The sequence below is a fragment of the Ursus americanus genome, chromosome 16 (assembly GCF_024610735.1).
Source record: "Ursus americanus isolate L20-20 chromosome 16, mUrsAme1.1.p, whole genome shotgun sequence".
NCBI lineage: Eukaryota > Metazoa > Chordata > Mammalia > Carnivora > Ursidae > Ursus > Ursus americanus.
This window is the reverse complement of record NC_142142.1, coordinates 3907653-3922949: the sequence shown is the minus strand read 5'-3', so window position 1 is coordinate 3922949 and position 15297 is coordinate 3907653. Positions and strand designations below refer to the sequence as shown.

General features: G+C 47.6%; 1 protein-coding gene across 13 annotated transcripts in view; it reads right to left on the bottom strand.

The window, feature by feature from the left end:
* FHIP1B (FHF complex subunit HOOK interacting protein 1B) overlaps positions 1-15297 on the bottom strand; it is a 162974-nt gene that overhangs the window by 8969 nt on the left and 138708 nt on the right. For 7 of the 13 annotated variants that reach the window (XM_087868080.1, XM_087868081.1, XM_087868079.1 and 4 more), the window contains 10 exons: positions 12727-13034; positions 11959-12597; positions 11443-11601; positions 11170-11256; positions 10762-10962; positions 7063-7142; positions 6655-6860; positions 5479-6258; positions 2726-2904; positions 2406-2568 (listed from right to left, as the gene is read on the bottom strand). In XM_087868080.1, coding sequence (XP_087724206.1) covers positions 2406-2568; positions 2726-2904; positions 5479-6258; positions 6655-6860; positions 7063-7142; positions 10762-10962; positions 11170-11256; positions 11443-11601; positions 11959-12597; positions 12727-12864 — 2632 coding nt within the window. In that variant the 5' untranslated portion in view covers positions 12865-13034. Of the gene's footprint in view, positions 1-2405; positions 2569-2702; positions 2905-5478; positions 6259-6654; positions 6861-7062; positions 7143-10761; positions 10963-11169; positions 11257-11442; positions 11602-11958; positions 12598-12726; positions 13035-15297 lie in introns of those variants that run through there. The other 6 variants (XM_087868089.1, XM_087868086.1, XM_087868085.1 and 3 more) reach the window with 6 other exon arrangements.

Genomic DNA, 15297 nt, shown 5'->3' with positions numbered 1-15297 from the left:
TCTCTCGGTCTGAGAGAGATGCCCCCCTCCCTGAGTTCATGGGCGCCTCAACTAGGACTCGAAAACCAAAATGCTACCTGCCCAGCCTTCTTCCCTCTACCCAGCCTCCCCACCCAGTCAACCATCACCCTCAGTCTTCTCAGTCAGTCAACACTTCAGCCACTTCATTCCCAACCAAGACCCCTTCTCCACACCCTCTCACCTGGAGGAACTCTCTTACTACTCCTCCCTTTCCAGTCGCTACTCTACCATCACTAAACGCCAACCACTTCTACATTCCCTCTGCCTGTCCAAAACACATGACCCACATCCTCTGCTCCTTCCATACCAACAGGGCTATATATGCAGTCACAGTTCAGGGGCTTTACCACTTGTCTCATACTCTACTACCCTTCCAAAATCTGTTCTCCTGTGCCACCACTTCACCTACCACCAGACCCTCTCCTATACCCACCAAAGCCATCCTCCTACTTCACACCAGCTTAGACAACTTCACCTCAGCTTAGACTCAAACGAACCATTTAAAATATTGCCCTCTCTCTGATTTTCTTCCTAGATTACTGGTTCTGGATCTTTGCCCAATATGTAGGGCCTAGACTCTAGGGATCTAGTCTCTAGACCATGCTACAGTTCCCATTCTCTATCTCAAACACTGGCTACAGAAATACGCCACACAGATCTACTAAATATCGCATTCAGAACCCTTCACAACCAGGCTCACATGCCCCCTCCAACCCTTTCTCCAAACTCTTTATACCTTCCCCTGCTTTTGCACCCACACCTATCTGTTCTTCCTGAAACCTTCCAGGATCTTTTCATGCTTCTGTAGCCCCCTCTACCTCGATTTTACTCTCCCTGCTGTTTACATCCTTGGCCTAATCTCATTACCCCCATCCCTCTGAGAAACCTCCTCTGATCTGCCATCCACTGACTTCCCATTTCACCACCTTTATCACACTGTATTGTAATAACTTGTGTATAGATCTTTTATCTCACACAGTAATCTGTGAGCTCAAGGGCTCGGGACTCTCATTTACCTCCACAGTGAACAAAGTACCACAGTGAACAAAGTACCTCACCCTCTGCACCTCGCAACTCCATGGATACATACCACTTCCTCCTTTGATCTATGGAAATAAGACACATTCACAGTGCTGTACCATGAGGAGATCATGCTAAAGAACATCAGCTGGGTTTTTGCAGCTGTAACCATTCTGGTACTGTCTTCCCAACCCACATATCTCAAGATCCTCCATCTGACCCCTGCTCTCTTGCTCTTAGCATATTATTTTGCCTCCTACTTTGATTAGCAAATAAAGGACTTCAATTCCTGACCTCACCCTCTGCACCTCGCAACTCCATGGATACATACCACTTCCTCCTTTGATCTATCCTCATTTGCCTCAAAGAGGGGGGAAAAAAACCTTTTCCCATCAAGTTAATCCTGTCCTGGTGCACTGGATCCCACTACATCCACCACCTCTGGGACCTTGCTTTCTCACTTATGACACTTCTCTAGTCACTCTGTAGACTGATTGTCAGCTCTTATAAAGCAGAAGTCTCATCTTGCACCTTCCTGAGTCCCTTGTACCAAAGACAATGGCCAGCACATACGGCAAGTACTCAGACACTTGCTGATGGAAGATCTAGATTTAAAGCTGCATGCTCATATTTAACTCTTCCTTCCTCCTTGTACCCCACAATCATTCATCAAGCTCTGCCAATACTTCCTTCCCATTTGTACCTTACCCAATTCTTCCTGTTTCTTCTATTCTAATTCAAGCCTTGCTGGTCACAGCTATATGGTACTTTTTCCTGGCTCCCATTCACCTAGCACATGAACTAACATGGTTATCCCTCTACACTCATATCTAAGAACCTCCAACGGGTTCTCACTGCCTAAAATATCAAAACTTCTACCCAGCCCAACTTCTAATCTGAGCACCTACTGCTCAGACCAAATCTTTCTAGTCTTACTACCAATGATTCCACCACCTTCTAAATCCCCTGCTCCAACTAAATAGTTCGTGCAGTCCCCTGGACAAAAGAACAAAGCCATCCCACTCCTTTGCCTACCCAAGTCCTAACTATCTCTCAAGGACCATGTCAAATACCATGCCCTTTCCCAAGCTGGAACAATACCTCAACCTGGAGACTACTCTCTGTCCCCTTGCCTATCCTCAATTCCTAGAGCAGTTTTTGCTGGTGCTGCTGATTTGGCTCTTAGTGGACATAACTGTATTTTATCCTGACTAGAGCCAGACGACAATCATCAAGACTCACTTTTCCGCAACTCCTCAGTTCATGGCACAAGACTTCACCCTTAATAAGAGCTCAATTAACTTGGGCTAATTAACTGTCTAGGGAAGATTGGGAGAGGGGTGGAGTGGTGGGGTAGGCCTCACCTAGGGGATCGGAGCGGCGGGGGGCAGGTCCTGCTGCAGGGCCCTCGGCCCAGTCCAACTTGCCACGGGCAATGAGGTACTTCTTGGCTTTGGATAGCAGTGCTGGGAAGTCCTCCTGGGAGGCCGCAAAGCTCTCAATTTTATTCTTCACAGAACCCAGCACCTATGAAGCACAACTTCATGACATTTTTGTGTGGCTCTAGACTGACAGTCCTTTCTAGTCCCACTGGGCCTGTTCCCAGCCCCCCCAGGGCCACTCCAGCTGCGGGCCTGGCCCACCACGGAGCCTGGACGCACCCATGCATGCATGCATCGCACACCTGCAGCAGGGACTTGACACTGGGCTGGAAGACCATGTTGGTGTTGAGCAGGAAAGAGCGGAGCAGGGGCTGGGGGTGACAGGCCAGCTGGGCCACCAGCCCCGTCAGCAGGAAGTTGACATAGACGGAGTTCTGCAGCATGTTCTCGAGTTTGGCAAAGAGCACAGCCATGAAGGGGCCTGGGAGGGGTGGGTACAAGGATACAAGGCCTGAACACAATGCACATCGCACTCATTCCTCCCAAAACCAAGAGACCCCCCACCACCACTAGATGAAAATTATTTGTAGGTCAGTCTCTGAGTATGTTTAAACATCCTGTGATCACCTACTCTGGATGAGATGAAATGGCAGACACCAGATGGACCCACAGGAGTCCAGATGCCAGCTTTACACACACTTAAGACGAAGAGCCAGATCATAGGCTCTGGAGTCTGACAGATCTGGTTTCAAATTCCAGCTTTATCTTTTACTAATTAAGTTACTGGATGAATCAAAATTCTCCAAGCATTAGTCTCCTACTTGGCAAAATAAAATATACCCACCTCACAGAATTATTAAAAGGATCAAAAAGATACTCTTAATAGCAGCTAACCCAAGGTCTAGCAAATTATAAGTATTCAGTAATAGCTATAAGCTACGTAACATCTCTCAATTTTTTAAAAAGCTTCACCCAAGGGGCAAAAAGAAGAAAGAACAAGCAAAAAAGTGATTGGGACCAAAAGAAGAATCAGATTACACAGAAGACACACTACACCTGGGTCAGAGGAAAGCAAGAATGAACTGTAGCAAAGACAAAAGTGACTACACAGGCCAACTTCTAGATAGGGGAGAAATCTCTAGAAACCCAAAGAAGAAATCAGCTCTGTTCAGGAACTAGGAACAAAGAAGGTAGAAGAGAATTTATAGAAAAAAAGAGTTTAGTTCAAAGCCAGAGAAAACTGATTCAGGGCAGACTCTTTGCTAGGTGAGAGGATAACAGAAGGAATTAGAATGATCACCAGGAGAACTGGCCTCAACTGAGCCAGATCACCAAGCATGAGGGCTCTAGAACCATCACAGTCTGTCTGACCAGGGATCTGTGAGGGAAAGGGATTATACCTAAGAACTGCACTATGAACTAAGACAGGAGAACAATGAAGGGAAAGAGACAGTGAATTCTGAACTATGAACTAAGACAGGAGAACAATGAAGGGAAAGAGACAGTGAATTCTGAACTATGAACTAAGACAGGAGAACAATGAAGGGAAAGGGACAGTGAATTCTCAAAAAGATCCTAGAACATTCTCCACTCCAGATGCATGACTAGCCTTAGCTCCAAACAACCCCAGCTTAACAGGGTCTCTAAGATACCCCATAACTTTGTCCTTCCGTTTCTCTCATTTCCTGAGACTCTCTTACAAAAGAAAATTCAAAAAGCTCAGATGAGTTTACAAAGAACAAAAGGTACACAGCTTCAATTAATGTTTCAAGAATGTGGTAAAACCTGCATACCACCTTCTAGTGGTATTGAGCAGGAAGGAGCAAAGCCTAAACAAATGGAAAGCCATTTTCTGTAGTCTGCAAGAGGGAGTTGTCAGGACTCTAGAGCAGGGAGCTGTCAACCCTCGGGCTGTGCAAGGAGGATGGCAGCATATCCCAGGCCCAATTAGGACATGGACTGATCAAGGCATGATACCTTGACTGCAAACAACCAGAAGATGGGTGGATATCTTGGTCAACTTGTATCTGCCGTGCACTCAAGAGATGAAAATCCTAGTAAAAAGCTACCATATGCTGAGTTCTCCCAATGCACCAAAATCACAGTAAGTGGTTTAAATGCATCAGTGACGTGAAGGGAAACTAATTCAAGGTATGTCTAGTCCAAAGCACTACACTGCTTCTCAGAGGTGGTTTTCTGCCCCCTAGAGTAAGGGGAGTAAGGACAAGAACCAGGTAAGAGCTGGGATGGTAGAGCTAGCTCTTAAAAACCAAAACCAAAGAGGAGTTAGCCCAGCCACTCAGGTCAGGTCTAGCTCCAAGGTCTTTGGAAAGACCAAAAGAACTCAGCTGGGGAGCTCAGGGCCACACTTTTGTCATTTGCCCTCAAAGAGATATTTCACTCTATCTGCTTCAGTCCTTACTACTAACCATAAGACTTGAAGAAAGTCTTACTGGGTAGTCATAGCAACCAACAAGGTACAAGGACAGAGAACAGGAAAAATCTGAAATTGAGTCCTTATCTGAGGACACTGGGAGAAGAAAGGAGGCCAGGGCAGAGTAGGGGAAGAATACCAGAAGAACTGATCCTGGGCCACAGAAAAGTTGACAGGAGACCCGACACCCAGACAAACATGGGAACAGCATGGAACGGCATGGCTTACGGGAGCATCACATACAGGATAGCACGTATGTCCTCCATATATATCGTTCAGATATATTGTGTGACTCACCAGGAAACATCGAGCACAGAACACCCTGATCACAATCCCAGGAAATGGCCAGACTAGGGAAGAGGAGGAACGTGCACATAGGACACAGACGTACAAGGCTCAGACATAAATCAATACTCAAACCAGCACAAGCATGGAAGACGTACAGACAGACACAGAGACATAAGTACAATGTGGTATGTATCTGGAAGGGACCCAAGCAAAATGGATGAGCGAGGCAAGTACACAGAAATGACATGGGCAAGAAGTCTCAGATATTAGCACAAACATGTTGAGGACATGCAAAGAGTACACAAAGGAGAAGGCCTAGGCTAAGTAGCTTACCAGTGAAGGGCTGGCTTGGCAGCTGGTTGAGAGTCCGCAAAGGGCTGCTGAGGAAGGGGCCAGGGGGCTCAGGGGGACAGGTGAAGCTCTCATAAGCCTCCTCCTCCTCAAGAGGTAGTGGAGGCTCTAACGGGGGTTCTGAGCCAGCCCCCCCATTGCTCAATGCCACCTCCAGTTCCCGGAGCTCCTGCCCAAAGCCCTCTAGTCCTGCCATGCCCTCGGAGGTGCCCTCTGGCAGTTCCCCAGCTCCCTCCTGAGGCACCCGACGAACCTTCTTGGCCCCCTCAGGCCATGGTCCTGGCACCCCATTGAGCTGGGGAGGGGGCAGGAGGCCAGGGCCCTCACCTGCACTCCCAGCAAGCCCCCCACTCCCCAGCTCTTCCTCCTCCCCTTCCCCCACATTGTCCCTGTCCTCCTCAGGCAGTAGGCTGCGTTTCTTAGTCCGGGAGCCAACAGGACTGGGCTCAGGAGGGGGCCGCTCGCCATCATAGGGGGCAGACCAGGTACGGCAGGCTCGCACACAGCGGTCCACACCACGGCGTGCCTCACGCAGGTACTCCAGGTAATTGTCTTCCAGCTCACCAGGCTCCTCCACAGGGCTGGGCCTTCGGCCAGGGCTGGAGGCTGGGGATGCAGCAAGCCCTGGTGAGCGAGGGGCTGGAACTGGGGATTCCGAGCCACCCAGACTCTGCTGTCGCAGGAAGAGGGCCAGACGAGATGGTGTGGAGGGCCGGGGCACTGTCACCACAGAAGAGGAGTCAACACTTGGGCTTCCAGGGCCTACAGAGGGAAAAAACATAAGAGGGATCAAAGAGACAGAGGGCTAGGAGGAAGGATAAGACACCTACGGAGACTAATAGAGAAGGCAACGAAGCAACAAAGACATGTGACCTATTCAGGCAGCTCATTCTACACCCTCCTAATTAAGTTTTTTGGCATCCACCACCCCCTCTCACCACCCCCAACACTGAAGAAACAATGGAAAATAGAAACAATACAGGACTGGAATGAAGAGGAGCAGCTTTGCTCAGAAGCGAAATTTCGTTGGGAGAGTTAAGGATCCACCCTGCAAGACCCCTCATCACCCTCCCCAAAGATGGAACGCCAGTCATGGCCACCTCCCTCCCCAACCCTAGCCCCACCTTCTTGCTAGGCTCCCCAGAACCCAGGCCATACCCGTGGTGTCCTCCCTTCTCCCTGCCTCTCTGCTAGGCCCACCTCGTGCCCATGAGGCATGCTCTGGACGGGGTGGGCTAGGGGCACGATGCCGACAACAGCGTGGGATTAGGGAGAGAAACTTGTCCGCCGCTCGTCCATAAAGGTCCACATCACGTACAGCTGGCTTCTGGCTCAGCATCACATGGTTACATGGGACAAGATACCTGAAAAAGACAGCAAAAAAAGGACACAGGATAGATCAGGAAGGACAGGACCTGGGAGAACATCAAGCCAACGGAACTACATGACTAAGCCAGGCTCCAAGAGGAAACGCATGAGCAACCCCAATACAACCCATCGCCCATCAGTGCACAAGGCCTGGAGGGTTCAGGATCAGCCATCCCTCAGCCCTGCCCCCACAGGTACCTGAGAACCAGCTGCAGCAGGACATCCTCACAACTGAGGTTCAGTAGGGTCCTGAAGAGACTCAGAGAGACCATGCAGAGCTGGGGAGGTGGGGGAGGAGGGAGGGAGTCACCATAAGAGCTCTCTACCCTCCAAGATGTTTACCAAATGGGAACCCCCAGCCCCAGGCCCAACCAACCACTCCGAGAGTAACAATGTGCACAGGGCCTGGCACACAATAATTATTCAATTATTAAATAAATGCTCGTATGATCTTTATAGGCAAGACTTCACTGTTCAGACAGGAATGAAACGTGTCAGATTCTGTATTTCTACAGACCACACACATGTCAGCAGACTCTCTGGCTATATACACCTGTCAGAAGAGCCTCCACCACTACTTAATGGAATGAGTATCCATGAAGAGAGACCCTAAGAAATACTGGGACTGAGTGAATGACTACCAGGAAAGAACAGCAATATAACTGAGTAAATCCCCGTCAGCGGAGACCATAGCAGCACAGTAACTAAATGCCTACCAACAAGAAGCCAGAGGGAACCTGGAAGAATCCCAGCTGGGAAGTGGGCAGGGCTGTGAAGAGGGAGTCTGAGTCACCTCTCCAACACTGGTGTATCTCTCAGAAGGTAGAAGAAAGAGAAGCTCAAGCACAGCTGACAGGAAAAGGAAAAAATAGGTGGATCCAGAATAGAGGAAACCATTTGTTTTAGAAAATAAGAAGGTGGTTCTTCTGTGGCTAGGCGAAGAACGGGGAAGAGAAGAGACATATGTAAGTACTCCCTCACTCTTCCGAATCCCCGCAGCACTTTCTTTCTACTTCTCTCATGGCAAGTATACCTGGAGCTCCCTGAAGACCAACTACTGGGTCTTAGGCCAGGGCACCACTGCCCAGTTTAGGGGCTCATCTGTTACTAAACGACTGCAGGAGGATTAAAAGTCAACTGCAGTGGGAAAGAGATGAGATAGCAGTTCACATTTTGGACAGCACAAATGTTCAGATTTACCTTAACTGACCATTAACTAGCAAGGTCACATTCACTGAAAGGTTGTGTGGTAAGTAGAAAAACGGCCCCACGAAGATGTCCAGGTCCTAATCTCCAGAACCTGTAAGTACTTCACCTTACATGACAAAAGGTATTTTGCAGATATGCTTATGGTTATGGAATCTAAGGTGGGCAGAGTAGTCTGTATTATCCAGATGGGCCCAATCAAATCACATGAGTCCTTAAAAACAGAGAACCTTTTCCAGCTGGGTCAGAAAGGAGGAGGAAAAGAAATCTGAAGCATGAGAGAAACTTGATCCATCACTGATGGCTTTGAGGATGGAAGGGGGCCACAAACCAAGGAATTTAGTTGGCCTCAGAATCTGGAAATGGTCCTCTGCTGACAGCTGGCAAGAAAACGGGAATCTTAGTCCTACAACTGCAAGGAAACAAATTTTACCAACAATCCTACTGAGCAAGTAAATGGATCTACTCCTAGAGACTAGAAAAGAACACAGCCCCACCAAACATTTTGATTTTAGCCTGATGAGATTCATGTAATACGTATAATGTACAGAACTGCAAGATAATAAATTTGTGTTGTTTTAAGCCACTATGTTTGTGGCAATTTGTTATGACAGCAATAGGAAATTAAAACAGACAGTCAGGTACGCAGACAGACAAGCTAGCATGATTCACTTTAAGCCACAAAAGACAAGCTTAAAGAAGTTCAAGGTCAGGGCAACAGAATTATGCCTAAAAAGGCCAAACAATGGAAAGGAAAGCAATTGCATGTTTAACATGGGCATCCTGAAATCAGAAGTGATCTGGCTCCTCCTAAGAAGCAGGAACCAAAAAGAAATAGCCCAAGAACATGAAGGCCCCTGAGACCAGAGGACCAAATACAAGACTAATAGAAACAAATGCTAAAGACTAAAGACAATGAGAGAGAGTTAAAGAAGTGAGGATAAAATTAAGGAAAAAGCAAGATGGATAGAGCCTGGCACAGGAAAAAAAAATCAACCTCAAGAAGGAAATCAATGGTCCCGAAACACGAACAAGACATGTCATCAGACCAAACAGATGTAAGACCGTGGTTTAACTTTGGCATAATGACAAATAAACCTTTTTGGGTATCTTTATAAAATTAAAGCTTTAACACCTATTCCCTATTGATTTTTACCAAATACTTAATCCAGGCATGTATCACAATTACTTTTTGGAATATTGTAAAGATTCACATGCCCTATGTGTTAGATAGAATTCAAGAGAGCTACGGCAGAGCCTAGAATATGTTGTCGCTGTTGCCGTTTTCAAATTCTGAAGTGTGCACCTGGTTTAGAAACACTGGTCTCATCAGAGTCAGTATGGAATATCTCATCCATACCCTTAGTTATTCAGATACCCTTCATATACCCTTAGTTATTCTATACCCTTCCGTTATTCATAGCTCTCCCGAAACCTCACCTACCACAAGGCTGACTACAGGTATCTCGAGGAATCTCAATTACCTTGAACAGTTTTCCATAACCTTTAGTAATCCAAGAACTTCTATTTTAAACACAAGGATCTAGGGAATTTCAATTATTTGTAATAAGGAAATAAAAATGGTTCCAGAGCCAAATAAATGCCATAAAATCCATGATCAAACAAATGCTTTATTCCCCTATAAAGACTTTGGGTCTTTATTACTTGGAAACTACTTACTCCTATTTCATACATATTTCTACTGGTTAAAATGCTGGTGATGGGTATTAAGGAGGGCACATATTGCATGGTGCACTGGGTATTATACGCCAGTAATAAATCATGGAACTTTAAAAAAAAAATTAATTTAAAAAAAAATCCAAACTTCCTACCCTTGTCTACAAGGCCATGCACGATCTGAATCTTACCTACCTCTCAACTTTCATCTCATTTTCTTCTCCCCCTTGCTCACTACACCTCCATTCATACTGATCTTTCATTTCCTCAAATACATTCAGCTCACCCCCATCCCGTATCCTTTACATGTTGCTCCCTCTGCCCACTCTTCTTCTACTTGTTCTTCAATAGGCAAACTCCCTCATGACCTTTAGGTCTTAGCTCAATGTCACCTCCTCAGAGAGGTTCTGACTACCCTATTATTTTCTGGTTTCGTTTTTTAGTTTTTTCATAACAATGATCGCAATTTTCTATTATTTTATTAGTGGGTTTGTGTGTCTCTAAAGGAAGCTCCATGAAGTCAGCAACCACGTCTATCCCGTTTACGATTTATCCTTAGTGCAAGAAAACAGTAAGACATGTAGTGAACATTCAGTATAAACGTTCAGGAAAAGGGAATGTTTAAGTAGGTAGGTGGGCGGATGGCTGCCCCGAGTTATAGCAGTTCAAATGCAGCCAATCCAAAGGGGAGAAAAGCTAAGCATACCCGTAGCAGCAGGATCACCCACAGCAGGCCACAGCTAAAGAGAACCTCAGGCCAATGCTATAAGTACAGCACAATGGCAAAACCTCTAGTCATAATGAACAGTCAGTTATCCAGAAAAAGTAACTGTGCTCTAGATTCATACATTACAAAAGCAAGGGAGTAGATTAAAGTCTGTGACCAAAATGGTCAAAAAGTTTAATACTGGAAAATAAATGCCACCTAACTTTGAAGTGATTACTGGAGACAAAGGCCAAAGAAGGGCAGGAACACCCTCCCAGAACAAAGGGCAGAGAGAGAAGATGGCTCACCCAGGTAAGCCAGGACAGAGGTAGGGGCCATACCCGGGAGTTGCTGCCAATACGGGCAACGAGGGTGTCAAGGATGGTGTGGGTGTCATGCCGGTGTAACAGCAGAAATCGCAGGAAGGTACGGAGCAAAGCAGGCTCTGAGATACTCCGTAGGAAAAGTTCCAGATAGGCGGTACTGGCGATCATCTCCTCCACAGAGGTCTGGACGAAGGGAAGGGAAAGTTTGGAAATTTAGGGCTTCCCAGCACATATACTGAGTCATTTTCCCTGAGTTCTAAGGAGGAAGCAGGAGCAGACAGGGAAAAAGGGAGGAGTACCCAGCCCACTGCCTCCCACATTGGCCCTGGCATGTAGGTCACCACCCCTCAGCCTAATACCCTAATCTGCCTTGCCACCCATAACTCTCACCTTGTGCAGGGCAGGGCCCATGACAGGCACCAGAAACCCATTATGGATATAATCAACTAGCTGCTTCTGCACCAAAGGGTGAGCCACCTGTAGGGGTGCAAGAGAGAGGGAGGAGGAATGTGAGGTAGCCACTGTCTGGAAGGGAGTAGAATGGTACAAGCAGGCACCCTACCACCAAGATGGCAGAATAGCAGAAATCCAGGGACTGTGCCCCCTTCCCCTCATCTCCCCAGAATGACCAAAGACCAGACCTCCTGGGAACCCCAGTCCCACCTGAATGACTGCATTGCAGAATTCTAGGGAACTCATGAACAGCGCAAGGGCTGGCACGCCCAGCCAGTCCTCCCGTCGCAGGCAGTGCCAGTCATCCCCTGGAACCTCAATCTTTCGGGGCAGTGAGGAGTACAGGGCACTCAGCCCTGTGGCCAGCACCTGGGGGTCATCCCCAAGGACAGGTTACCAAAAGCTCAGACAATATAAAAAAAGGGGAGCAGGGGAGTTATTAACCCAGAGTTTTGACAGGAGTAGAAGAAAGAGCTATTCCCAAAGCAGATATTTAATTACTAAATGTGCCAGGACATCACCTGGGGACACTGGCCCATGAAGAGCCTTAGTATCCACCTAGGCCCATGTTTCATCCCCACCCCAATTCCAAGTACTGCTTTCAAACCTAGGGAGCTACTACCTAAAGGAGGACCTCGTACATAGCCCCTCCACATCTTCTAGACAGCAAGGTGCTGTCAAGTGTCTACACACCATACCCCACCCCCCATCCCAGGAGGTGCTGACCGGGCAGAAGTAAGAGTGATCTGCAATGTAGCGGCCCACAGTGGGACTCCCAGCTGAGAGAGCCATGAGCAGGAGTAGGGCGTCACGAGCCTGCTGGCCCAGGGTGCCCTCTCGATGGACGAAGGGAACGAGGCGAGAAAAGAGGAGAAGACGGGGGGCAGCTCCAGGCTCAGGAGGTGGCTGTAGGAAGAACTCAAGCAGTGAAGGCTCCCGGGCCAGACACACACACAGCTGGCTGAGAAGTAGCACCAGGCCTTCATCCAGTACTGGGCTACTGGGCACAGGGCGGCCACAGGCATCCAGCAAGGTCAGCAGAGCCTCACGAACTGGACTATGTCGCAAGAGTGGCTGGCGGGCTTCGCTCACTAGCATCTCAAACAGCTTCAGTTGCTCAGCTCGCCGTTCCTCAACCCCGTCCCCAAGCTCATCCCACTGAAGCTGCCATGCCAACACACGGGTTAGCAGGTCCTCACGCAGAGCGAACTCCAGCAAGGGCCCAGGGGCTGTGGGGGCTGAGGGAACGGCACGATCTTCTACCAGCAGTGTCAACATCTGGTAAGTGTGGTTGCGCACAGCACTGAGATCATCTGCACCCCCAGGAGCTGCCCGAGGGCCTTGCCGCTCCAGGATTCGCACCACCTGGAGAAACAAGACAGAAGACGGCAGGAATCTAAGATGATATGATGACTAAGTGGGATTGTGAGAGATCACAGAAGGTTGGAAGGACTCAGGAAGCCAGATCAGGCCATTTAGCATAGCATCTCCTACCTGGGACCAGTGATTCTTGAAGACCATGAGGCAGGTCTCAGGGTCAGCCATGACAGGGGTCTGCAGACTGGCCCCCTGAGGTGCACGGTGCCCAGGGCCACGGGAGGCCAGTCTGCTCAGCCAGTTCATCCTCTCCATGAGGCAGGCTGGGCAGGGCCAGTGGCCAGAGGGCCACACTCTGAGAATCTGCCAGCTGGAGGCTTTCTCCACTTGTGTCTCTAGTCTGCTTCATCCGGTCTGCAGGAGCCAGTAGCTGGCCATGGAGCCAAAAGCTACACCAGGCTGGAGCAGTGAGCCCAGAGACAAATCTAATTCAAAGAAAGAGAAAGGAAGAGATCAACAGGAGTTTGCCTCTCTCCACTCCCCAACAGGAAGAACCCAGAGCCACCAATCCACTGAAATTCCACGCACACTGCACACATACAGCACCTTAAATGTAATGTGCTTAAAACACATGTGTTTAGAACTCATTTCTACCACCCCACCTGTTACTCGTCCAGCCTTCTCCATCTCAAGAAATGATACCAACATTCACCTACATGTTCAGACCTAAAACTGGGGCATCATCCTTATTTCTTCTTTTCCTTAATTCCAATATCCAGTTCATCAGCAGACCTTATCACCTATATCCTCAAAGCATGTCTTACTATTGCAAAAGCTTCCTATCTGGTCTCCATGCTTCCAGTGTTGCCTCCCACCCCCCTCCCCTGACAGGTAGTTTAGTTTAGTTTAGTTAGTTAGTAGGCTCCATGCTCAGTGTGGAGCCCAACGCAGGGCTTGAACTGACGACCGTGAGATCAAGACCTGAGCTGAGATCAAGAGTCGATGCTTAACACCCAGGCGCCACAGAGCAGTATTTGTAAAACCTAAATTATGTTACGTCTCTCCTCTGCTGAGTACCCTCCGATGATCTCCCGCCGCACTAGTAATAACCCAAATCCCTTACCTTGGCCTCTCGGGCACTATATGATGTAATCTGTATTAACTGCCTACCATCCTCCTCCTCACTCATACTTTACTCACACAGGCCTTCCTGAATACTTTCTATTCTCTCTGCCTGGAGTGTTCTTCCCCTGATCTTCACATTGTTCCTATCACTCCATTCTTCTTGAATGCCATCTCCTCGAGAGGCCTTACTTAATTCTATCTTAAAAGCACATCTTCCCACCTTCAGTCTCTAGCTTCCTAATCTTAGTTTCTTCTTAACAGGTTTCACTACCTAAAGATACGTATTTGCTTATTTATTTGTCTAGCTTCCCCACCAGAATGCAAGCTCACTGAGGGCTAGGTTTATCTGTTTTATTTACTGTTCTATCCCCAGTACCTAGAGCAATACCTAGGGACTCAGTAAGTACTTGCTGAATGTATAAATGCTTAAGTGAATGAATGAATGAATAAACAAATGAATGAATGATCAAGAAACCCAAATTGAGGTGCCTGGGTGGCTGAGTCGGTTAAGCACCTGCCTTCGGCTCAGGTCATGATCCCAGGAGCCCCACGTTGGGTTCCCTGCTCAGCGGGGAGTCTACTTCTCCCTCTCCCTCTGCACCTCTCTCCCTTCTCCCTGTGCACCTCTCTCTTCACATGCGTGCTCTCTCTCACTCAAATAAATAAATAAAATCTAAAAAAAAAGAAAAAAGAAAAGAAAAGAAAAGAAAAAAAAGAAAAGAAAAGAAAAGAAAAGAAAAGAAAAGAAAAGAAAAGAAAAGAAATCCAATCTTGGGGTGCCTAGCTGGCTCGGTCAATAGAGCATGCAACTTTTCGTCTAAGGGTTGTGAGCTGGACGTCCACATTGGGTGTAGAGATTACTTTAAAAAATAAAATCTTTAAAAAAAAGGGGGAAAAAAAAAAAAAAGAAAGAAACCCAGTCTTGATCTGACTCCAGCCACCTGGGACTACTGAGGAAGAAATTTTTTTTCTACCAATCACAGTCCCTTCCTAGAAGCCCACCCAGTAGGAAATAACCCAACAGACCTTAACTAGCTGAATACACACATAAGAGGTGAAAATCAGAGCAAAACAAAACAGGAGAACAATTTTCATTCCAGCAAAGAACACAGGGACAAATTTCCATATACACACATATACCCCACTCCCGCCAGATATATCTAACACTCACTCTTAGCGACATGACATGACGTCCTCACTAAAGAAAGGGGGAAAAGTACCAAAACAGCTGCTGGCCTAGACCATCGCTCCTTCTCCATCACACCCCTCACCCCCTCAGCATTATTATCTCTCCCAAGTACAAAAACTTCAGAGGAAAGGTGTGGTTCAGTTGTCCTTCCTCTTTAAGCTCAACAAAGACTGAAGGAACTCAGAGACCTGGCACCAGCCCCACACTTTGCCCTCGGGTTATGTTAACACCATTCCCTTCCACCCAGATACTCTCTCTGACCATTACTAACTCACAATTGAAGGAAGGTAGCAACTAGGCTTAAGGAAACCTATAGACAAGAGACAGCCCTCTAATAAAGGGCAGGGCCAATCCTAAACAGCAGGCAGGGTTCACTCACTGATTAATAACTCAAGTACATCCAGGGGTGCCTGGGTGGCACAGCAGTTAAGCAT